This window comes from Mobula hypostoma, chromosome 6 (genome assembly GCF_963921235.1).
Source record: "Mobula hypostoma chromosome 6, sMobHyp1.1, whole genome shotgun sequence".
Lineage (NCBI taxonomy): Eukaryota > Metazoa > Chordata > Chondrichthyes > Myliobatiformes > Myliobatidae > Mobula > Mobula hypostoma.
Genome location: NC_086102.1, coordinates 84,968,659 through 84,994,403, shown reverse-complemented (window position 1 = coordinate 84,994,403; position 25,745 = coordinate 84,968,659). Strand labels below are relative to the sequence as shown.

Genomic DNA, 25,745 nt, shown 5'->3' with positions numbered 1-25,745 from the left:
TCAGAGATGCTGCCTGGCCTGCTGCGTTCACCAGCAACTTTGATGTGTGTTGCTTGACTTTCCAGCATCTGCAGAATTCCTCTTTTTTGCATATTATGAGGTAACAAGTTCTGTATTCTAACCACTCTTGAGTAAAGAAACTACCATTGCCATGATGATATATTAGTGACTCTTAAATGTTTGTTAAAATTACAGGTTACAACTTCATAACTGAATGAATTTTCCCTATTAGCAGTGTTAGACTTGTGTTATTTTGATGAGATCTAATTATTTCTTTTAATACCTTCAAGATACTTGTGGATACAGTCTGGGCTTTGTCCTACCTGACAGATGGAGGTAATGAACAAATACAGATGGTGATTGACTCGGGTGTGGTGCCTTTCCTTGTTCCACTTCTAAGTCACCAAGAGGTCAAAGTTCAGGTAAGAAAGCATGATAAAGGTTACACTGTCCAAAAATGAACAGTAGAAGTGAAAAAACCATGAACAAAATATTTTTGACTCCTATGAGTGCAGGTTTTATTTCTCTGTAAAGACTTTTTCCCCATCCTTATCTTTTCCTTTTGTTATTACAGCTTTAATGTAAGTACTTAATTTCTCATATTGGTTGAGTTTTAAATACTGTGGGTTAAATACAGTGACATGACGGTGGATTGTAGGAATTTTCCTATCATGGGTTGGATACACAGGGTGTGGTTAACTCTCTTGTTCTCTATGGTAATGCACTTTCTTCTACAGATTGTATTAAGGTGTAAAGTGACCTTTATGCTTGAGATCAGTTACTCAGGGTGGAAGAGAGAGAAAGCAGCACCTTCTTGATCACAGCCCAAGTTAATTTGCATAGGGGAATGTTGGGAAATGTGTGGTGGGAATAATAATGATGAAGCAACCATAATAATTCGGAACAAGAATTGTTTTTGAAAATAGTTAAAATTAGTAATTACAAAGCTTGTAATTTTAATGAGCAAGTTGAATAAATATGGATAAGATTAGTATGTTATTATGTTTTCCCTCTTGCATACAGACAGCTGCCTTGAGAGCAGTCGGCAACATAGTGACGGGTACAGATGAACAGACACAAGTTGTTCTGAACTGTGATGTACTATCACACTTTCCCAATCTCCTGACCCATCCTAAAGAGAAGATCAACAAGGTAAAAAGAGAACTGGCATTTTGGCACTGCTGGTGGCATTGTTCATGTGACCATAACAAGATGTAGTGTACTTTTCCCAGTTGTTATGTTAACATTAACAACATTTCAGTTGGTGGATCTCAAATTGTTGCCGCTCTCAGCAATTGGAGATTTGGTCATTCTGATGGTCTCAGTTTGTTCCTTTTCTTTTGGTGAAGAAGGACCTCTTTTTCCTCTTGCAGTTCATACCAGTTGTTGATGTGCATAGATTTACTTTTCCCCCTCTCCAAAAATGTCTTCCCCCCCCGTAACAAACCTGAGAGTATTTTAATATTCTCCCCTCAATTTCCCTTCATCTAAAGCCTGAGTTCACTTTGCCAAATTTGAGTGTAGTGCATGTTTATTAAATGCATTTGAAAAATGGGAATCCATGAGGCTTAGCAAAATGTCAACATCATGAAATTGATCACCACTATAATCTGTAACTTTATAGTCCTGCAAATGCATCACCATACCATCACTGGATTCACACTGGTTCAGTGAAGAATGTGGAAGGACATGTAGCACCATATTTACCTAAAAGTAGGGTGAAGCTGCAGGACTGCCAAACACCAGAAGTGGGCAGCAATAAAAATTGTTAAACAATCACTTTACAGAAACTCTGCAGTCCTGCCTCATGTACTTGTGAACGGAAGCAAACAAACAGAATGTGGTTCCAGGGCTGAGCCTCAGGGTTGTATATGTTGATATAAATATACTTTGATAATAAGTTTACTTTGACTACAAATATGGAAATGTTGTAGTTGAATATTCATACTTTCTGGACACATTTGGATCTGTTAAGACTTCAGCAACAGGCCATACTTAATCATCCAACATCCAAACACAGTGTCTTTCTCACCACCCTGTATATCTGCTGCACCTCAGTTGGTTGCTGCTTGGTTTCACATAGTGCTTCGTGTCTAGAACCTGTGTGGGAATAGCTGAGATCACTGTGGTTTATAGATTGAACCTTGGAAGCCCGTTGAATCTTATCATACTGGTATGCATGTACCTAATCCGCAAGAAATTGTTGGTTGATTGGTGAACGGAATCCATAGTTGATATTTTGTACAAATTGTTTTCGGCAGGAGGCAGTGTGGTTCCTCTCCAACATCACAGCAGGAAACCAGCTGCAAGTGCAAGCTGTGATAGATGCTGGTTTAATTCCCATGATTATTCATCAGCTGGCAAAGGTAAGCAAAAAGATGAGAACTTTGCATAGGTTCGGTTTTCACTTGGAACTGAAATAATGGGAATATTTTAATGAAATAAAATTACTAAATTGGTTTATTATTGTCACATGTACAAACGTATAGTGGAAAATCTTTGCATTGGATGCCATCCATACAGATTATTTTGTCACATTAGTGCACTGGGATAGTACAAGAGAAAAGAATAACAGAACGCAGATAAAACGTTGAAGTTACAGAGATGTTCAGTGCAGACAGACAATAGGTCATACTGAGGTAGATTGTGAGGTGAAGAGTCCATCATATCATATTAGGGACCATTCATTAGTCTTATAACAGTGGGTTAGAAGCTATCTTCAAGCCTGGTGGTACTGCTTTCAGGCTTCTGTATCTTCTGCCCGGCGGGAGGTGGGAGAAAAGAGAATGTCTGGTGAGTGGGGTCTTTGATTATACTGGCTGTTTTACCAAGTCAGCAAGAGATGTATGTAGAGCCCGTTGGAGGCTGGTTTCTCTGATGTTTTGAGTTGTGTCTACAACTCTACGGTTTCTTATGGTCACAGACAGAGCAGTTGAAATACCAAGCCATAATGCATCCAGATGGAACGCTTTCTGTGGTGCATCAGTAAAAATGGGTGAGGGTCAAAGGGGACATGCCAAATTTCTTACTGCCCAAATCTGGAGTCTTCAGCAATTCTTTACTGCTATAACTTAGATGTGCCTGCAAAGATCATCCCCAGGAAAATGCAGTCATATTTCGTGGCCTGATCTAGAATAGCAGGATATTATGCTCAAGTGGCTTGGGAGAAAATGTTTCACGAATACACATTATAATAGTGTTAAACTAAACAAAGGTTCTCTCCATCTTTTATATATCCTGCAAAGATGAATGTAAATTTGGGAAACTGGTAATGTGAAGTTGCCATCTGCAGAGCTACAGGCATCTTCTGCCATGTTGAAACTCAGTTCACGACCACATTTCTAACTAATGAACTGTTCAGGTTACGAGCAGTTCACAGGAACTGGACCCTATCCTGTGGGTGATCTGTACTTGAAATTCTTTTTTGCAATTGTAACTTATTTTACTTTGGGACTTAGTTCTGTTAGTATAACATAAGAACCTGATTATATGAAGTGAAGGAAAAGTTTTCTTTATTGTAGACTGCATTTGCATAGCATTTTGATTTTCCACTTGACCATCAGTCTGTTTGTCAAAGCATTCAAAAAAATGGAACCCTTAATTAAACTCTTAATTTATTTGAATGTTGAGAATTGATAGTTTGAAATGGTTACTGAGGCTGCATTTTTGTTAATGGTGCAGTGAAAGTTGAGCTGCATTGTGTTTCGCTGTAGGGAGATTTTGGAACTCAAAAAGAAGCTGCATGGGCGATCAGTAACTTGACAATTAGCGGCAAGAAGGAGCAAGTAAGTGAAAAAATACTTTTGCAGTCAAAGGATCATGATTTTCACTACATTCTTATTGCTTTTACCCTTTTGCCGTTCCCTTTTTATTCATTCCCTTTTTTATGGATCCTACTTTTACATAGTATCGCTAATTTGTGAGTTAACTCTAGCACAGAAGGAATTTCCCTGTCCTCTACCACTAATCTTTTGGTGGCAGTATTGTATTGTTGCTTTAGCTATTTTTCTGGGTTTTGCTTATCAAAGGTTTTGCTTATCACAGGCACCACCATCAGATATTTTAACTTCCCTTGTAAAGAAAGCCAAGTGTGTGTGTGTCAGAGCTCAAGTGCCTCTTCTCAGGTTCATCATAGTTAAATCTATATTGCTCTGCTGCTATAATCTTGCCAGCTTCTGAAAATATAACACGGAAAAGATAGATCTGGTCCGAGGGTTGAGGTTCTAAATTGGAAGAAGGCCAAATTTGTAGAAGTGAGAAAAGATCTAAAAAGCGTGGATTGGGACAGGTTGCTCTCTGGCAAGGATGTGATTGGGAAGTGGGAAGCCTTCAAAGGAGAAATTTTGAGAGTACAGAGCTTGTATGTTCCTGTGAGGATTAAAGGCAAAGTGAATAGGAATAAGGAACCTTGGTTCTCAAGGGATATTGCAACTCTGATAAAGAAGAAGAGAGTTGTGTGACATGTATAGGAAACAGGGAGTAAATAAGGTGCTTGAGGAGTTAAAAAAAGTGCAAGAAAATACTTAAGGAAATCAGAAGGGCTAAAAGAAGACATAAGGTTGCCTTGGCAGTTAAAGTGAAGGATAATCCAAAGAGATTTTACAGGTATATTAAGAATAAAAAGATTGTAAGGGATAAAATTGGTCCCCTTGAAGATCACAGTGGTCGGCTATGTGCGGAACCAAAAGAAATGGGGGAGATCTTAAATGGATTTTTCCGTCTGTATTTACTAAGGAAACTGGCATGAAGTCTATGGAATTAAGGGAAACAAGTAGTGAGATCATGGAAACTGTACAGATTGAAAAGGAGGAGGTGCTTGCTATATTGAGGCAAATTATAGTGGATAAATCCCCAGGACCTGACAGGGTATTCCCTCGGACCTTGAAGGAGCTAGTGTTGAAATTGCAGGGGCCCTGGCAGATATATTTAAAATGTCGGTGTCTACGGGTGAGGTGCCGGAGGATTGGAGAATGGCTCATGTTGTTCTGTTGTTTAAAAAAGGATCCAAAAGTAATCCAGGAAATTATAGGCCGGTAAATTTGATGTCAGTAGTGAGTAAGTTATTGGAGGGAGTACTAAGAGACAGAATCTACAAGCATTTGGATAGACTGGGACTTATTAGGGAGAGTCAACATGGCTTTGTGTGTGGTAGGTCATGTTTGACCAATCTATTAGAGTTTTTCGAGGAGGTTACCAGGAAAGTGAATGAAGGGAAGGCAGTGGATATTGTCTACATGGATTTCAGTAAGGCCTTTGACAAGGTCCCGCATGGGAGGTTAGTTAGGAAAATTCAGTCGCTAGGTATACATGGAGAGGTGGTAGATTAGACATTGGCTGAATGGAAGAAGCCAAAGAGTGGTGGTAGAGGATTGCTTCTCAGAGTGGAGACCTGTGACTAGTGGTGTGCCACAGGGATCAGTGCTGGGTCCATTGTTATTTGTCAACTATATCAATGATCTGGATGATAATGTGGTAAATTGGATCAGCAAATTTGCTGATGATACAAAGATTGGAGGTGTAGTGGACAGTGAGGAAGATTTTCAAAGCTTGCGGAGGGATTTGGATCAGCTGGAAAAATGGGCTGAAAAATGGCAGATGGCGTTTAATACAGACAAGTGTGAGGTATTGCACTTTGGAAGGACAAACCAAGGTAGAACATACAGGGTAAACGGTAAGGCACTGAGGAGTGCAGTAGAACAGAGGGAGCTGGGAATACAGATACAAAATTCCCTAAAAGTGGTGTCACAGGTAGATAGGGTCATAAAGAGAGCTTTTGGTACATTGGCTTTTATTAAAGTGTTGAGTATAAGAGCTGGAATGTTATGATGAGGTTGTATAAGGCATTGGTGAGGCCGAATCTGGAGTATTGTGTTCAGTTTTGGTCACCAAATTACAGGAAGGATATTAATAAGGTTGAAAGAGTGCAGAGAAGGTTTACAAGGATGTTGCCGGGACTTGAAAAACTCAGTTACAAGAAAGGCTGAATAGGTTAGGACTTTATTCCCTGGAGTGTAGAAGAATGAGGGGAGATTTGATAGAGGTATATAAAGTTATGATGGGTATAGATAGAGTGAATGCAAGCAGGCTTTTTCCACTGAGGCAAGGGGAGAAAAAAACCAGAGGCCATGGGTTAAGCAACATACATCAAAGTTGCTGGTGAACGCAGCAGGCCAAGCAGCATCTATAGGAAGAGGCGCAGTCGACGTTTCAGGACGAGACCCTTCGTCAGGACTAACTGAAGGAAGAGTGAGTAAGGGATTTGAAAGCTGGAGGGGGAGGGGGAGATGCAAAATGATAGGAGAAGACAGGAGAGGGAGGGATAGAGCCGAGAGCTGGACAGGTGATAGGCAAAAGGGGATACGAGAGGATCATGGGACAGGAGGCCTAGGGAGAAAGACGGGGGGGGGGGGTGACCCAGAGGATGGGCAAGAGGTATATTCAGAGGGACAGAGGGAGAAAAAGGAGAGTGAGAGAAAGAATGTGTGCATAAAAATGAGTAACAGCTGGGGTACGAGGGGGAGGTGGGGCCTAGCGGAAGTTAGAGAAGTCAATGTTCATGCCATCAGGTTGGAGGCTACCCAGACGGAATATAAGGTGTTGTTCCTCCAACCTGAGTGTGGCTTCATCTTTACAGTAGAGGAGGCCGTGGATAGACATGTCAGAATGGGAATGGGATGTGGAATTAAAATGTGTGGCCACTGGGAGATCCTGCTTTCTCTGGCGGACAGAGCGTAGATGTTCAGCAAAGCGGTCTCCCAGTCTGCGTCGGGTCTCACCAATATATAAAAGGCCACATCGGGAGCACCGGACGCAGTATATCACCCCAGTTGACTCACAGGTGAAGTGATGCCTCACCTGGAAGGACTGTTTGGGGCCCTGAATGGTGGTAAGGGAGGAAGTGTAAGGGCATGTGTAGCACTTGTTCTGCTTACACGGATAAGTGCCAGGAGGGAGATCAGTGGGGAGGGATGGGGGGGACGAATGGACAAGGGAGTTGTGTAGGGAGCGATCCCTGCGGAATGCAGAGAGAGGGGGGGAGGGAAAGATGTGCTTAGTGGTGGGATCCCGTTGGAGGTGGCGGAAGTTACGGAGAATAATATGTTGGACCCGGAGGCTGGTGGGGTGGTAGGTGAGGACCAGGGGAACCCTATTCCTAGTGGGGTGGTGGGAGGATGGAGTGAGAGCAGATGTACGTGAAATGGAGGAGATGCGTTTAAGAGCAGAGTTGATAGTGGAGGAAGGGAAGCCCCTTTCTTTAAAAAAGGAAGACATCTCCCTCGTCCTAGAATGAAAAGCCTCATCCTGAGAGCAGATGCAGCGGAGACGGAGGAATTGCGAGAAGGGGATGGCGTTTTTGCAAGAGACAGGGTGAGAAGAGGAATAGTCCAGATAGCTGTGAGAGTCAGTAGGCTTATAGTAGATATCAGTGGATAAGCTGTCTCCAGAGACAGAGACAGAAAGATCTAGAAAGGGGAGGGAGGTGTCGGAAATAGACCAGGTAAACTTGAGGGCAGGGTGAAAGTTGGAGGCAAAGTTAATAAAGTCAACGAGTTCTGCATGCGTGCAGGAAGCAGCGCCAATGCAGTCGTCGATATAGCGAAGGAAAAGTGGGGGACAGATACCAGAATAGGCACGGAACATAGATTGTTCCACAAACCCAACAAAAAGGCAGGCATAGCTAGGACTCATACGGGTGCCCATAGCTACACCTTTAGTTTGGAGGAAATGGGAGGAGCAAAAGGAGAAATTATTAAGAGTAAGGACTAATTCCGCTAGACGGAGCAGAGTGGTGGTAGAGGGGAACTGATTAGGTCTGGAATCCAAAAAGAAGCGTAGAGCTTTGAGACCTTCCTGATGGGGGATGGAAGTATATAAGGACTGGACATCCATTTTTCTCTGCTCTTAAACGCATCTCCTCCATTTCACGTACATCTGCTCTCACTCCATCCTCCCACCACCCCACTAGGAATAGGGTTCCCCTGGTCCTCACCTACCACCCCACCAGCCTCCGGGTCCAACATATTATTCTCCGTAACTTCCGCCACCTCCAACGGGATCCCACCACTAAGCACATCTTTCCCTCCCCCACTCTCTCTGCATTCCGCAGGGATCGCTCCCTACACAACTCCCTTGTCCATTCGTCCCCCCCATCCCTCCCCACTGATCTCCCTCCTGGCACTTATCCGTGTAAGCAGAACAAGTGCTACACATGCCCTTACACTTCCCCCCTTACCACCATTCAGGGCCCCAAACAGTCCTTCCAGGTGAGGCATCACTTCACCTGTGAGTCGACTGGGGTGATATACTGCGTCCGGTGCTCCCGATGTGGCCTTTTATATATTGGTGAGACCCGACGCAGACTGGGAGACCGCTTTGCTGAACATCTACGCTCTGTCCGCCAGAGAAAGCAGGATCTCCCAGTGGCCACGCATTTTAATTCCACATCCCATTCCCATTCTGACATGTCTATCTACGGCCTCCTCTACTGTAAAGATGAAGCCACACTCAGGTTGGAGGAACAACACCTTATATTCCGTCTGGGTAGCCTCCAACCTGATGGCATGAACATTGACTTCTCTAACTTCCGCTAGGCCCCACCTCCCCCTCGTACCCCAGCTGTTACTCATTTTTATGCACACATTCTTTCTCTCACTCTCCTTTTTCTCCCTCTGTCCCTCTGAATATACCTCTTGCCCATCCTCTGGGTCACCCCCCCCCCCGTCTTTCTCCCTAGGCCTCCTGTCCCATGATCCTCTCGTATCCCCTTTTGCCTATCACCTGTCCAGCTCTCGGCTCTATCCCTCCCCCTCCCCCTCCAGCTTTCAAATCCCTTACTCACTCTTCCTTCAGTTAGTCCTGACGAAGGGTCTCGGCCTGAAACGTCGACTGCGCCTCTTCCTATAGATGCTGCTTGGCCTGCTGCGTTCACGAGCAACTTTGATGTATGTTGCTTGAATTTCCAGCATCTGCAGAATTCCTGTTGTTTGCCATGGGTTAAGGGTGAGAGGGGAAAAGTTTAAAGGGAACATTAGAGGGGGCTTCTTCACACACAGTGTGGTGGGAGTGTGGAATGAGCTGCCAGACGAGGTGGTAAATGCGGGTTCTTTTCTAACATTTTTTTAATAAGACCATAAGACAAAGGAGCAGAAGTAGGCCATTCGGCCCATCGAGACTGCTCTGCCATTTTATCATGAGCTGATCCATTTTATCCTATTTAGTCCCACTGCCCCGCCTTCTCACCATAACCTTTGATGCCCTGGCTACTCAGATACCTATCAATCTCTGCCTTAAATACACCCAATGACTTGGCCTCCACTGCTGCCTGTGGCAACAAATTCCATAGATTCACCACCCTCTGACTAAAAAAATTTTTTCGCATTTCTGTTCTGAAAGGGCGCCCTTCAACCCTGAAGTCATGCCCTCTCGTACTAGACTCCCCCATCATGGGAAACAACTTTGCCACATCACTTTGTCCATGCCTTTTAACATTCGAAATGTTTCTATGAGGTCTCCCCTCATTCTTCTAAACTCCAAGGAATACAGTCCAAGAGCGGACAAACGTTCCTCATATGTTAACCCTCTCATTCCTGGAATCATTCTAGTGAATCTTCTCTGTACCCTCTCCAACGTCGGCACATCCTTTCTTAAATAAGGAGACCAAAACTGCCCACAGTACTCCAAGTGAAGTCTCACCAGCGCCTTATAGAGCCTCAACATCACATCCCTGCTCCTATACTCTATTCCTCTAGAAATGAATGCCAACATTGCATTCGCCTTCTTCACTACCGACTCAACCTGGAGGTTAACTTTAAGGGAATCCTGTACGAGGACTCCCAAGTCCCGTTGCATCTCAGAACTTTGAGTTCTTTCCCCATTTAAATAATAGTCTGCCCGTTTATTTTTTCTGCCAAAGTGCATAACCATACACTTTCCAACATTGTACTTCATTTGCCACTTCTCTGCCCATTCTTCCAATCTATCCAAGTCTCTCTGCAGATTCTCCGTTTCCTCAGCACTACCGGCCCCTCCACCTATCTTCGTATCGTCAGCAAACTTAGCCACAAAGCCATCTATTCCATAATCCAAATCGTTGATGTACAATGTAAAAAGAAGCGGCCCCAACACTGATCCCTGTGGAACACCACTGGTAACCGGCAGCCAACCAGAATAGGATCCCTTTATTCCCACTCTCTGTTTCCTGCCAATCAGCCAACGCTCTATCCATGTATGTAACTTTCCTGTACTTCCATGGGCTCTTATCTTGTTAAGCGGCCTCATGTGTGGCACCTTGTCAAAGGCCTTCTGAAAATCCAAATATACAACATCCACTGCATCTCCCTTGTCTAGCCTACTGGTAATTTCCTCAAAAAATTGTAATAGGTTTGTCAGGCAGGATTTTCCTTTAAGGAATCCATGCTGAGTTCTGCCTATCTTGTCATATGCCTCCAGGTACTCCGTAACCTCATCCTTGACAATCGACTCCAACAACTTCCCAACCACCGATGTCAAGCTAACAGGTCTATAATTTTCTTTTTGCTTCCTTGCCCCCTTCTTAAATAGCGGAGTGACATTTGCAATTTTCCAGTCTTCTGGAACCATGCCAGAATCTATCGACTTTTGAAAGATCATCGCTAATGCCTCCGCAATCTCCACAGCTACTTCCTTTAGAACACAAGGGTGCATTCCATCTGGTCCAGGAGATTTATCGACCTTTAGCCTATTCAGCTTCCTGAGTACTTTCTCTGTCGTAATTGTGACTGCACACACTTCTCTTCCCTGCCACCCTTGAGTGTCCGGTATCCTGCTGTCTTCCTCAGTGAAGACTGATGCAAAATACTTGTTCATTTGCTCTGCCATCTCCTCATCTCCCATTAGAATTTCTCCAGCATCATTTTCTATCGGTCCTATATCTACTCTCACCTGTCTTTTACTCTTTATATACTTGAAAAAGCTTTTAGTATCCTCTTTGATATTATTTGCTAGTTTCCTTTCATAGTTAATCTTTTCTCTCTTAATGACCTTCTTGTTTTTCTTTTGTAAGGTTTTAAAGACTTCCCAATCCTCTGTCTTCCCACTAATTTTTGCTTCCTTGTATGCCCTCTCCTTAGCTTTAACTTTGGCTTTGACTTTCTTGTCAACCACGGTTGCATCCTTCTTCCACTCAAAAATTTCTGCTTTTTTGGAATATACCTATTTTGCACATTCCTCATTTCTCGCATAAACTCCAGCCACTGCTGCTCTGCCGTCCTTCCCGCCAGTGTCTCTTTCCAGTCAACTTTGGCCAGTTCCTCTCTCATGCCACTGTAGTTTCCTTTACTCCACTGAAACACCGACACATCAGATTTCGGCTTCTCTTTTTCTAATTTCACAGTGAACTCAATCATGTTATGATCACTGCCTCCTAAGGGTTCTTTCACCTCAATCTCTCCAATCACCTCTGGTTCATTACACAATACCCAATCCAGTACAGCCGATCCCCTAGTGGGCTCAACAACAAGCTGTTCTAAAAAGCCATCTCGCAGACATTCTACAAATTCTCTCTTTTGAGATCCAGTGCCGACCTGATTTTTCCAATCTACTCGCATGTTAAAATCCCCCACAATTATCATAACACAGCCCTTCTGACAAGCCTTTTCTATTTCCAGTTGTAGTTTGTAGTCCACATCCCTGCAGCTGTTTGGAGGCCTATAAATAACTGCCATCAGGGTCCTTTTACCCCTGCTATTCCTTAGCTCAACCCATAAAGATTCTGCACCTTCCGATCCTATATCACCTCTTTCTAATGATTTAATATAATTTCTTACCAATAAAACCATGCCTCCCCCTCTGCCTACCTTCCTATCCTTCCGATACACCGTGTATCCTTGGACGTTCAGCTCCCAGAGACATGCATCCTTTAGCCGGGTCTCAGTGATGGCCACAATATCATGCCTGCCAATCTGTAGTTGTACAACAAGATCATCCACCTTATTTCTTATGCTGCGTGCATTTAAGTACAACACCTTAAGACCAGTATTTGATACTTTTTGCTTTGATTTCACTGCAACTTTATTACACTGCAACTCATCCCAATGGCTACACATTTGCCCCATCACCTGCCTGCCTTTCCTGACATCTTTACTACTCACTATCTTAGATTTATTTCTGTTTGCCCTTTCCTCCGCTCTATCATTCCGGTTCCCATCCCCCTGCCAAATTAGTTTAAAACCTCCCTAACAGCTCTATTAAACTTTCCCGCCAGAATATTGGTCCCCTTCGGGTTCAGGTGTAACCTGTCCTTTTTGAACAGGTCATACTTCCCCCAGAAGAGATCCCAATTATCCAAGAATCTGAAGCCCTGCCCCCTACACCAATTTCTCAGCCAGGCATTCATCTGCCTGATCCAACTACTCTTGCCCTCGCTAGCACGTGGCACAGGTAGCAATCCCGAGATTACTACCCTGGAGGTCCTGCTTCTCAGCTTCCTTCCTAACTCCTGGAAATCTCTCTTCAGGACCTCCTCCTTTGTCTTATCAATGTCATTGGTACCAACATGTACCAAGACAACTGGCTGCTCACCCTCCCCCTTCAGAATATTCAGGACCCGATCCGAGACATCCCGTACCCTGGCACCTGGGAGGCAACACACCATGCGGGTATCTCTGTCAGGCTCACAGAATCTCCTGTCTGTTCCCCTGACTATGGGATCCCCCACGACTACTGCATTTCTCTTCACCCTCCTTCTCTCCTGCACAACAGCGCCAGGCTCAGTGCCAGAGACCCGGTCACCGTGGGCGTCCCCCGTCAGGTCATCCCCCTCAACAGCATCCAGAACAAGATATTTGTTGCTGAGGGGGACAGCCACAGGGGTGCTGTCCACTATCCGGGCATTTCCCTTCCCTCTCTTGACAGTGACCCAGTATTCTGACTCCTGTAGCCTAGGGATGACTACCTCCCTGTAGCTCCTGTCTATCACCTCTTCACTTTCCCTGATAAGCACTAGGTCATCAAGCTGCAGCTGCAGATCCCTAACACGGTCTCTGAGGAGCTGCATCTCGGTGCACCTGGCGCAGATGTGGCCATCAGGGAGGCTGGAGGTCTCCCAGGATTCCCACATCTGACACCCTGAACAAAGCACTAACCCTGCAGGCATGCTATCTAATTCTACACGAATGAAACAGGAAAAATAAGTCTACTCACCCACTTACCTCGCCAGACAGACAAACTTTTTAATCCGTTAGCTGTGAGAGCCCTGCTGTTCCTGTCTGTCCGGGCCGATTCACGAAAGGGGTGGGGGGGGGAAGAAAAAAGAGTTGGCGCTCCGCTCTCGCCTCTTCCCGTTTACCGCCGAAGCCCGTTGAGGCCAAAGCCCTACACTCTGCTCCCACTCACTCTGCTGCCTGCCTCGACAGCTGCCCGTTGTATAGGGTGGTCGCCTTTTTAAACTCTCCGCGCGGTCCTGCTGACGTCACGCGCCTGCGCAGTCTCGCCCTTCTTGCACGCGAAGAAGTTTTTAAAAAAACTGCCTTCCTTCACAATTCAGCTCCCACGAAGCTCTGTAGTCCCGATCCAAAGAATAAATTGGACAGATACATGGATGGGAGGTGTATGGAGGGATATGGTCTGTGTGCAGGGCAGTGGGACTAGGCAGAAGATGGTTTGGCACAGCCAAGAAGGGCCAAAAGGCCTGTTTCTTTGCTGTAGTTTTTCTATGGTTTCTAAAACAGATGCAATGTCTAATTAGATGTATGTATAATCATAGCATTATGCTTTTGATTTTTTTGCTCAGTTCTCCTATTTAAAGATATCAGTCTGTAATTGGAGGTACGTTACTTTCTGGTTCAACCATTAATAACAGTACAGCTTCTTGTCCATCCCTTGGAAAGGAATAAACAGTCGACATTCTAAGCTGAGATCTTCCATCAGTCCTGATGAAGGATCTCAGCCTGAAAAGTTAACAGTTTATTCCTTTCCATAGATGCTGCCTAACCTGCTGAGTTTCTCCGGCATTTTCTGTGCATTCCTCTGGATTTCCAGTATCAGCAGATGGTTATTGTTATCTATTCTAGAGCTTGACCAATCAGGAACCTTAAATACACACAATGCTTGGCCTCTACAGCCATCTGTGCAATGAATTCCATAGATTCACAACTCTTTGGTAGAAAAAGATCCTTTCTTACTTCAGTTACAAATGGAATTCCCTTTATTCTGTGGCTGTGCCCTTGGATCCTCAACTCTTCTACTAATGGAACCTACCTCGGCATGTGCTCTGTTTGCTTTTCAGTACCCACTGGGTTTAAATAAGGACTGGGCCCCCACCCCCATCTTTCTGAACTCTCAGTACAGGCCCAGAGATATCAAACACTTCTCATGCATTAAGCCTTTTACTTCTGGGATCATTCATCTGAACCTCCTATGGAACCTCTTCTGATTCCTCTGGAATTAATGAGAGTCGAGGGAAATATTTGGAAGAGCTATTTACAAATGAGTTGGTCTAAAGTATTAAACATAAATGTTTATCTTTTGTTCTAGGTTGAGTATCTTGTACAGCAAAATGTAATCCCACCTTTCTGCAATTTACTGGGAGTGAAAGATACTCAGGTAGTGCAGGTTGTGCTTGATGGACTGAACAATATCCTAAAAATGGCTGGAGAAGAAGCAAGCACAATAGCAGAAGTGATAGAGGAATGTGGAGGTAAATTTTCAGTGCTTGATTTTCTCATTCAGATTCATTTCAGTTTTAGCTGTATTGTTCTTAATCATTTAACTAAAAACATGTAAGTCTAGATCGTAGATGAATTGTTATGTAAGTTTGTGCTCCATTAGCAATCCAAAGTTGGCTATAATCTTCACAATTGTTTCAGTGACATCTAATTTTTCTTTCTATAGGTCTGGAAAAAATAGAAGCCCTGCAACAGCATGAAAATGAAGAGATTTATAAACTAGCCTATGAAATAATTGATCAGTACTTCTCTGGTGATGATGTAAGTAGAAAATAATGTTCTTCCAGTAAGGTGGTTTAGCTTGTAGGTAGTTTGATTTCAAGGGAAATGTGTTCTTAAACTAGACCCTATATTCTTTAATTCATTAGTATTAACTGGAGACACGTGTAACTGCATAAATGTGTATCTCACCTTCCAGCACTGAGATCAGAATTTGCATGTTTTATACGTATTGGGTCCTGGTTTTGCTTTGCTTATGACACAGGCCAGTGTGGTTTTATGAAGTGAAATTTCCTATGGAGTTGTTAGTCTATGAAATTATTATTAGTAGATAGTTGTATATGCTTCATTGTGGAGTATATTTGAGAGAGACAAAGAAGTTTCCTGATAATAAGGGAATCAACTATTTATTTACCAGTGAAGCATTTGTGGAAAGATATCTGGAATTTCAGTTACACTATTTGGTGGCATAATGCTTTTCTTTGCTTGTCTTATTGCCTTGTTAGCAAGTCTGATTCTCTAGCACCATCAATTAGACCTTTTTAATATGTGATTGCTGGCAGTTCTGTGTAACTGGGCCTAATTCAGAATATTAAATTTGGATCATGTATGTCTTCCACAGATGCACAGGGCTGGGAATGCTGGCCATTTTTGCCCAACCCTAGGGACATCTGTGGCAGCTATAGTATTCTTACTGATGAGGTCACTAACTTGCCTAATCTAGGGATCAAAACAGGGTGTTTCAGAATGTACTCTTCAGCAACTAAATAGGTGAACTCATTGAGAGCGTGTGCATGGAAAGGAGTAAGAAGGAATTTTTGCTTAATTCAGTTTTCTTTGTTTTTATCTCTGCATCATGATTGAATTGCACTGTGCTTTATGTTCTGTTGAGTGCAGTAGACTGGATCCTATTATTCCTTGTATGTACCTAAAGAGGAGCTGAGCAATCAGATGTGAAATTCTCTGCTTTCTTTTTCTCCCCCTCACAGTCTGTGCTGAATGAGCTGACAGAGTCAGATAGTGCAGTCAGAGTATGTAGGTTGTTGTAACTCTGGAACATAAAGACTAGGAGTTATCGGTCTTGGTACATCTCATCTCAAAGTTTGTAGGTAGAATGTCTGGCCCTGATGGTGATATGTTAATCTTCCCAATAATTGAAATAATTACTTGATTTTCTTATATATTTGACCTGGTCTTTCAAGCTATCTGGTTGCAAATGAATATTAACTTTTGCTCAGTATAAAAGTATATTCACTCCTTTGGATATTACTTTAATAACTGCTTAGATTTCTTGTTTCATAGTGACTGTTTGATTGCAATCAGTGTTGAGGTTAAATGCTGCTGCTTTAACTCGAAGTCAGATGGTTTGTAGCTGCTCATGGAGATCTTAATATTAAGCATAGAAAATAGGTGCAGGAGTAGGCCATTCAGCCCTTCCAGCCTGCACCGCCATTTATTATGATCATGGCTGATCATCCAACTCAGAACCCCGTCCCAGCCTTCCCTCCATACCCCCTGATCCCTTTAGCCACAAGGGCCATATCTAACTCCCTCTTAAATATAGCCAATGAACTGGCCTCAACTGTTTCCTGTGGCAGAGAATTCCACAGATTCACCACTCTCTGTGTGAAGAAGTTTTTCCTAATCTCGGTCCTAAAAGGCTTCCCCTCTATCCTCAAACTGTGGCCCCTCGTTCTGGACTTCCCCAACATTGGGAACAATCTTCCTGCATCTAGCCTGTCCAATCCCTTTAGGATTTTATACGTTTCAATCAGATCCCCCCTCAATCTTCTAAATTCCAACGAGTACAAGCCCAGTTCATCCAGTCTTTCTTCATATGAAAGTCCTGCCATCCCAGGAATCAATCTGGTGAACCTTCTTTGTACTCCCTCTATGGCAAGGATGTCTTTCCTCAGATTAGGGGACCAAAACTGCACGCAATACTCCAGGTGTGGTCTCACCAAGGCCTTGTACAACTGCAGTAGTACCTCCCTACTCCTGTACTCGAATCCTCTTGCTATAAATGCCAGCATACCATTCGCCTTTTTCACCGCCTGCTGTACCTGCATGCCCACTTTCAATGACTGGTGTATAATGACACCCAGGTCTCGTTGCACCTCCCCTTTTCCTAATCGGCCACCATTCAGATAATAATCTGTTTTCCTATTTTTGCCACCAAAGTGGATAACTTCACATTTATCCACATTAAATTGCATCTGCCATGAATTTGCCCACTCACCCAACCTATCCAAGTCACCCTGCATCCTCTTAGCATCCTCCCCACAGCTAACACTGCCACCCAGCTTCGTGTCACCCGCAAACTTGGAGATGCTGCATTTAATTCCCTCATCCAAGTCATTAATATATATTGTAAACAACTGGGGTCCCAGCACTGAGCCTTGCGGTACCCCACTAGTCACCGCCTGCCATTCTGAAAAGGTCCCGTTTATTCCCACTCTTTGCTTCCTGTCTGCTAACCAATTCTCCACCCACACCAATACCTTACCCCCAATACCGTGTGCTTTAAGTTTGCACACTAATCTCCTGTGTGGGACCTTGTCAAAAGCCTTTTGAAAATCCAAATATACCACATCCACTGGTTCTCCCCTATCCACTCTACTAGTTACATCCTCAAAAAATTCTATGAGATTCGTCAGACATGATTTTCCTTTCACAAATCCATGCTGACTTTGTCCGATCATTTCACCGCTTTCCAAATGTGCTGTTATCACATCTTTGATAACTGACTCCAGCAGTTTCCCCACCACCGACGTTAGGCTAACCGGTCTATAATTCCCCGGTTTCTCTCTCCCTCCTTTTTTAAAAAGTGGAGTTTTATAAAATTCAACGGTAAACCCATCAGGGCCAGGAGCTTTCCCCAGATTCATAGAAAAAATAATGTTATTTCTTTAGATGCCGAGAAAGCTTTTGATAGAGTAGAATGGCCTTATTTATTTAAGGTGCTTGAAATGTTTAATTTTAGCTTGAAATTTATATCCTGGATTAAACTGTTATATCACTCCCCTGTAGCCTCGGTTCGTACTAACTCCTTAAACTCACCTTTTTTTCCTCTCTTTCGTGGTACTCGACAAGGCTGTCCTCTTAGTCCCCTATTATTTGATATTGCATTAGAACCTCTTGCAATTGCTATTCGAGAATCTTCAAATATTACTGGGATAACTCGGGGATTAAAGTCCCATAAATTATCACTCTATGCTGATGATTTACTTTTATATATTTCTAATCCTGAGAGATCCATTCCTGCTGTTTTAGAGTTATTAGCACAATTTGGTCTTTTCTCAGGTTATAAATTAAATCTTAGTAAGAGTGAACTTTTTCCGATTAATAAACATCTTCCCTTATATTATAAATTTCCATTTAAATTGATTAATAATTACTTTTCATATCTTGGGATTAAAATTACTTGTAAACATAAAGATTTATTTAAGACTAACTTTTTACCATTAATAGACCATATTACTCAACTTTCATCTAAATGGTTTCCCTTATATTTAACTTTGATTGGTCGTATTAATGCAGTTAAGATGTTTTTTTTGCCAAAATTTTTATATGTGTTTCAGGCATTACCAATTTTCGTTCCTAAATCTTTTTTTGATAAAGTTGACTCTAAAATTTCTTCATTTATTTGGCAGAATAAGAATCCGAGACTGGGTAAAATACATTTACAGAAAGCTAAGAGAGATGGAGGTTTAGCATTACCTAACTTTAGATTTTATTATTGGGCTATTAATATTCGACATATGAAATTTTGGTTACTTGACCGGGACATACTATCTATTCCTAAATGGGTAGCATTGGAATTACAATCTGTTCAGGGTTATACACTTGGTTCTATTTTAGGTTCCTCTCTTCCTTTTGATTCGAAACGCCTTAAGCAGGTCTCTAACCCGATAGTTAAATATGCTTTGCGCATTTGGTTTCAATTCAGAAAATTTTTTGATCTTAATCAATTCGGGTTAGCGATTCCTATTTTAGGTAACATATTTTTTCCTCCCTCTTTTACGGATCGCGCTTTTCAAACTTGGAAGACTAAGGGTATTTTACGGTTTTTGGATTTATTTTTAGATGGTTCCCTTATGTCTTTTGAACAATTATCTAATAAATATAACTTATCAAGAATACATTTTTTTAGATATTTACAAGTTAGAAATTTCCTAAGTACTATACTTTCTTCCTTTCCAATGCTTCCTCCTATATATATTTTAGATTCGATAATTAACCTTAATCCATGTCAGAAAGGTGCATCGGCTATGATTTATAATATTATTATGAAACTTAGGAAAGCTCCATTTGATAAGATTAGGGTAGATTGGGAACAGGAATTGGGGCTTACCATTTCTGTGGATGATTGGGGGCAGATTTTACAATTAGTTAATACTTCCTCTATTTGTGCTAAACATTCCCTAATTCAATTTAAAGTGGTTCATAGAGCACATATGTCCAAAGATAAGTTAGCGCGTTTTTACTCGCATATTAATCCTTTCTGTGATAGATGTTCGGGGCAGATAGCCTCTTTAACTCATATGTTTTGGTCTTGCCCTACTTTGGAAACTTTTTGGAGAGATATTTTCAATATTATTTCTAAGGTATTAAATATAGATATCTCTCCTCACCCTATTACTGCTATCTTTGGACTACCTAAAATTTCTAGTAATCTTTCCCCTTCAGCCCGTAGAATGATTGCATTTCTTACTTTAATGGCGAAAAGATGTATTTTACAACATTGGAAAGAGCTTAATGCTCCAACTACCTTTTTTTGGTTTTCTCAGACGATTTTATGTTTGAATCTGGAGAAAATTAGAAGTAATCTTTATGATTCTTCATTTAAATTTGAACAGATTTGGGGACCTTTTATTCGATATTTTCATTTAATGTAATATTTACCCTTCTTGTTTTTTTTTCACTGTTTTAATGGAGGTCGGGATTGAGGACGTGATTTTAAGTTTAACTCTGTTTGGTTTCAAGTTAGCCCATTGCTTTGCTTTGCTTTTAGTTAGTTGCACGGTGGGTTTTTTTTTTGGGGTTTTTTTTTCTTTTTTTTTCCATTGATATATATAAAATCTAGTATACTATTATGTTATCTTGCTTTCTTATGCTTAAATTACATTGTTTGTAGTATTTTCTTTTTGGTATTGTTATCTTTTGGAATTTTATTATACTTTAACATTGTATTAATGTTTATATGGCTTACCTTTTTTGTATACTTACTCAATAAAAAGATTTAAAAAGAAAGAAAGAAAAAGTGGAGTTACATTAGCCACCCTCCAATCCTCAGGAACTAGTCCAGAATCTAACGAGTTTTGAAAAATTATCACTAATGCATCCACTATTTCTTGGGCTACTTCCTTAAGCACTCCCAAGTGTTCCCAAGTATTTATTAATGTTTCCTATGAGTAAATGGAGTTAGATAGAAGGAAAACATAATTTCTGTATTAAAGTTTGACATACTTAAGTGAAGTTTCTTAAATTATTTTACTAACTTGCTAAGTAAATGTTAGTGTTTGTTACATCTAATGCTCATTAATTCCATTTCTCAATAGATTGATGAAGATCCAAGTCTTCTTCCTGAAGCAACTCAAGCTGGAACTTTCAATTTCGATCCATCAGCGAACCTTCAAACGAAGGAGTTCAATTTCTAAGCTGAGAAGATGCTGTAGCTTCCCTGTCCCTTGCCTACCCAAAACAGCAAAAAAATTCACCAAGCAGGAGTGTGATGGAGGCTCGAGAGACATCTGCGCATCTCATTTGATGCTTTTTGAAAAGTCTAATTATCAATCACTCAGCAATTGCCAAAATCTGCTACCACACGGATTGTTGACACGTGTGCATGATTCTTGTGAGCCCATGAGTAACTATCATATCAGAAAACAAGAGTAATCCCAACATCGCCTGTGATTCTACCTTTTCCTCCCTGGTCCCTGAGTCCTGTGACAGTAATAGCAGTTTCACTTACAACGTTGCACATTAGACACACAAGATAGTTGCTCTCTACATAGAACAGGAAGATTTCTGAATGATTAGGTATTTATTAATGGGACTTGAAACAAGAGTTGGCTTTGACATGTGAAGTAGGCTTTTTAGAAGACTTTACCTTGTGGCTTACAGTAGAAGGATTTGGAAATATTGTAGAAACACCATTGGTCAAAGTAGTCCTTGGATGAATTGAAATCAGGATTTTTATTTTTCTGGTGACTGCAAAAACGTCTTTTTACCACAAGGAGGTTAATATAAAAAAATCCTGCTTGCATCCATGTTAGATTGTTAAGCTTGCATTGCCTCTCAGACTAGGCTGGAAACTAAACTTAATGAATGGAGCCAAGTTTAATAATGACTTCTTAACAGTTTATGCAAATTCTATGAGGAGAAAACCCCTGCTGATTACTACAACCACTACTAGGAACCTGTGTTTCTTTTTCTCTACCCTGCTCTTTGGAAGTACTTACAGATGCTGTTCATGGTGTTTTACCCACACTGCAGTTATTATTATCAATGTGACTTGAGCCTCTGCTTTAAGCTGAAAGCAAGATTCGCCCATATTTCATGTTCACATTTAGATTTTCATTCTGTTAGATAAATCCAATTCTGTGTACACAAAAGAAAAAAAACACTTAAAAATTAAGCATTTCATCTACTGAGAATCTTGCTTCCAACTGTTAGGTGAATCAGTATTTTCTTTAATTTCAGGTTAAGCCAATCTAGTAGAAAAGTAAATTGCTGGACTTTTAGTGGGTTTAAACTGTGGAGCTTCCATGTTTGCAGTGATACACAGTCTTAGACAGTCTTGCATCACATATTGACCGTTCCTTACTGTGGATACTGCTGATGGCTGTGAATCAACAGCTGTTTTATTAAATCTGGTCATGGACTTGAGTGTTACTGACAAGGATCTAAAACCACACCTTTTTATCAGATGATTAGAACATTGATGAAATGTATAAAAAGGAATGTAAATCTTTACGGAGAATGTAACCTAAGCATTATATAAGGCTGTAAAGAGGCTTACAGTTCAGTATACATCTGGTCTGTTAACAATGAATGCTTTATTTACAATATTCAAGGTGCGTAGAGTGGGTTTTGCGGGTATCAGGCTAGGTGACTCCATTCAGGAATGGGGTTTGTTGCTATGATGACTGGGTGTATAGGTCCCTCCCCTGCCTCTTCCACCCCAGAGTATTATTGTAAAGGGACAGCAGATTGCATTTGATTAATGTCATTATCAAGTGTGGGCAGTATCTACTGTAATCGAATTTGAAAAAATGCAATCAAAGCTCTGCTGATAAATTGTTTTTCATTGATGAACAAAATTGTGCAGGTTTATATCCATCATAATACCTTGCCACCAAGACTGAGCCACTTTAAAGATTACCATATCTTGTATCTTTAAATGATACAAGTTCATATAAAACTGCAAGATTTTTACTTGCTAATAAAACTGTTTTAATGATACAAATAGTGTTTTGGCCTTGTTTATTTATATCCTTTTTATAAATTTTAAATTAAAATCTCTCTTTAAGGTGGCTCATTTCAGCTCTTCTGTCTGAAGAATGAGTTGGATTTCATTGTGCCTTTGTTTTTCCTATATATTTTTATGTTGTAAAATCTGCTACATATGGTAACTGCATAATATTCATTCGCACAATATAGAGTTTAAAATGTTGCGTGTGTGATTTACTATGTGAAAAGATACATTATGCAAATTAACTATGGAATCTAAAACTAAAGCTTTAAAAACTACCTCTTATTTTAAAGGTCTAAAAGACAATAATTCCGCACCCCCTCCAACCACCCCCCACCCTATCCACACTGTCACTTAAATTCACTTTCTGAGGTACTTGTTGGTGTCCTGTTGGCAGCCCTGAAGCCACATGAGACATTTGGACTTTGCCTATCCAATCCTCCAAGCTGCTCAATTAAATCCTACTTGCAGTTATCTGGATATTTGAAAAGGGCTGTCTTTATGAGTAACTCATCTTTAGAAAATGCTTATCCAAATTAACAGGAACTTCCATTTAAACATTATTATTAGTCTGAAAGGCTCCATAGTATGTATTCAGTAGGACCATGAAGATTGAAGCATAGTAACCTCTGATAATGAAGGTCAGCAAATTTCAGAGAGGAAAGAGATCATGTATATTTTACTCACATGGTGTAAGTATTTTGTTTGTGTAAGGTTCCTGTCATGGACTTAATTACACAGGGAAATGCAGAATGTTTGGGATGATTAGTTACATGCCAACGGAAAGACTTGGGTTTTCCTTTACTACTTGGGCTTTCGTTTTCGTTTTATATATTTTGGAGGATAAGTTTGACTGTGCTGCTTCCAGCTACCAGATGGACTGGAGTATATTTGTTAGGGACAAACATATGTGCCACATGCTTAATGTAGAGAATCCACACACATGTAGCTTTTTAGAGATTGTAGAGGAATGCCAGTGTTAGGCCTGACCTTTTTATTTTTGCATCTCTGAACATGCAAGGGTTTGTAAGTTATTTAAAGTCATTAAAATAATTTTACTAATTTCCTTAATTCCATTAGTGATTTTTTTTAAGCAGCAATGTTTTAAAATGACATTGCCATCTATAGAGAATGGACATATCATCAACTTCTCTTACTTACTCCCCATTTTGCCACTGGCATTTAGGGCCTCAGTGAAGGTCCTTCATCTCTGCTGGTGTTCTGGGCTTCCTTCATCATGTCAGAAGCTCCTTCTCAGTTTGCGTTACCGTCAGTCATGCAAGTCCCGGTTGGAGACTCAGGAATACTGTCGCACTCAGATATAGAAGGATTCTTCATTGCTGTTTCTGTAACAATTTTGTTTTACCTGTCAGAATTGTTAGCCCTGAGCAGAATCCCAGAAGCTGAAGAACTGGTGGACCACTCTTAGTCTGACCTCTACCCTTTGACCTGCTTGGCATGGGTGACCCTACCAAGAGCCAAAGCATAAAGCCCTGACTTCAGCCAACACAGCTCTCCGGGTCATTGAGGTACACGAGCCTCCAAACCATGACAAAGTTGTGGTCCTCTTGGAGGTTCAACTGCTCACTCAAGTATAATTTGTGTAGAAATCATACTTTCAAAAAAATATCCCCGTGGGACTTCATGGAAAATTAATCAATCTGAGGATATAGGATATAAAATATTTATTTAAAACAAGTGGATACAGATAAAGCAGTGGTTGGCAAAACAAATGCTGGCAATCTGAAATAAAAACAGAAAATGCTGGGAACCTGAACATAATTACTATCTGATACATTAAACCTATCTTGTTTCAGTGAGGCTGAAAGATTTGTGTATTTATCATTTTCTGTTTTGTATTGCATATATCACAGTTAATTACAATATTATCTTTCATTATTTTCTTGTTCATTGTTGATTTCAACCCACTGCATGATGACACAGTACATACTAAAAGTGAGCCTGTTTGGTGTTTTAACATTTTCCAGGTTGAGGTCCATGTTCACACAAGACGTACAAAAATTATAAGTTATAGCTGAAGTGAAGATGATCACTGAAAAAGTTTTGATTTTCTCTTTGTAACATTTGAATAGCGATTCTTTATGTAAACCAACAATTTGAAAATTTAGTGTGTTGGTTAATCAATTTTTTTTCTTCCTCTGGAATTGAAAACCTCTGATCCCTGTTCTGTTTGATTAGCTGGTCCCAATTTAGCACACCAGCAGAGCAAGACATCCTGGTCTCCTGGCTAGGAAAGGTAGGTCTGGATAAATCCACCAGGGTGACCGTGAGCACAGTTAACCCTCCAGCAGATTATACAGCTGGAATTTAGTCAGGATTGACTTTGTCGTAAGTGTTGCCATTGATAGAGCAGCTTGTGCCTCTCATTGTTGGTTATATGTAAAGACTGGTTACAGCATCTCTTTGTTTAATAAAACCTTCCTGAAGGTGGTCATGGTGGGTCACAGAATACCATGCTGTGCAGAGCTGGACATGAAAAGGTGGTGGAGATGTTCTGAAATGCTACTTGTGTTGTACATTGTGTTGTAAAGGTAAAAACCTTCAAGTCTGGACAAGTATTTTTCCCCTATTCACTGCCCCCTGTTATCTAACCAGCCAGTGAAATGGTTCTTCATGTCCTCAATGACAGAAGGACCCACTAGGCCCGTCTCTGTACTGGTTCTGTGTAAAAGCAATCCAGCTTTCCCCTCCCCTTCCTTTCTGACACTCTGCTGGCCCTTAAATACTGCAAATTGGCCTCTACCACTACTCCTTGCAGGGCATTCCAAGCCTAACGACTGAGTATATTTAAAAATCCTTGCAGTTGTTTCCTAGTTCTTGACCCCTCTACCAATAGTTACAGTTTATCTCAATATACTCTCTCGAAACATTCCATTTTTATTTCTGCCATATCTCCTTTTAGCCTATTTCAAGAACACTCCTAGTTTCTCAGTCTATCCATATAATTAAAGCCCTTTAGACTCTGGAATCATTTTACCAAATCTCTTCTGCATCCTTTGAAAAGCATTTGTATCTTTCCCGAAGTGTGGTGCTGAGAACTATAGTATTCCAGTTGAAGCTGAATCAGTGTTTTGTAAATGTTTATGACTTCTTTGCCTTTAGAGCCTTTTTATAAACCGCTATTCCTTTAACCACTTTCTTCACATGCCCTATCACTTAAGAAAAACATTATATACACACACACACATCCTTGTTCTTGTGCCTCTTTTGAAATTGTACCCTGCAGTTGATTAAGCCTCCTATTCTTCCTACCAAAGTACTTCAGATTTCTTAGCATTAACTTACAGCTGCCACTTTATGCCAACTTATCAGCCTGTCTGTATCTT

The 25,745-nt window shown here is 41.1% G+C and overlaps 1 protein-coding gene across 1 annotated transcript in view; it reads left to right on the top strand.

Moving 5' to 3' along the window:
* kpna3 (karyopherin alpha 3 (importin alpha 4)) overlaps window positions 1-24,673 on the top strand; it is a 115,618-nt gene extending 90,945 nt beyond the window's left edge. Inside the window, exons 11-17 of the mRNA XM_063051105.1 lie at window positions 291-422; window positions 1,024-1,152; window positions 2,262-2,366; window positions 3,714-3,785; window positions 14,512-14,674; window positions 14,869-14,963; window positions 20,483-24,673. Of these exons, the coding sequence (XP_062907175.1) occupies window positions 291-422; window positions 1,024-1,152; window positions 2,262-2,366; window positions 3,714-3,785; window positions 14,512-14,674; window positions 14,869-14,963; window positions 20,483-20,581 (795 nt within the window). The 3' untranslated portion in view covers window positions 20,582-24,673. The remainder of the gene's footprint in view (window positions 1-290; window positions 423-1,023; window positions 1,153-2,261; window positions 2,367-3,713; window positions 3,786-14,511; window positions 14,675-14,868; window positions 14,964-20,482) is intronic.
* The last annotated feature ends 1,072 nt before the right edge of the window (window positions 24,674-25,745 follow it).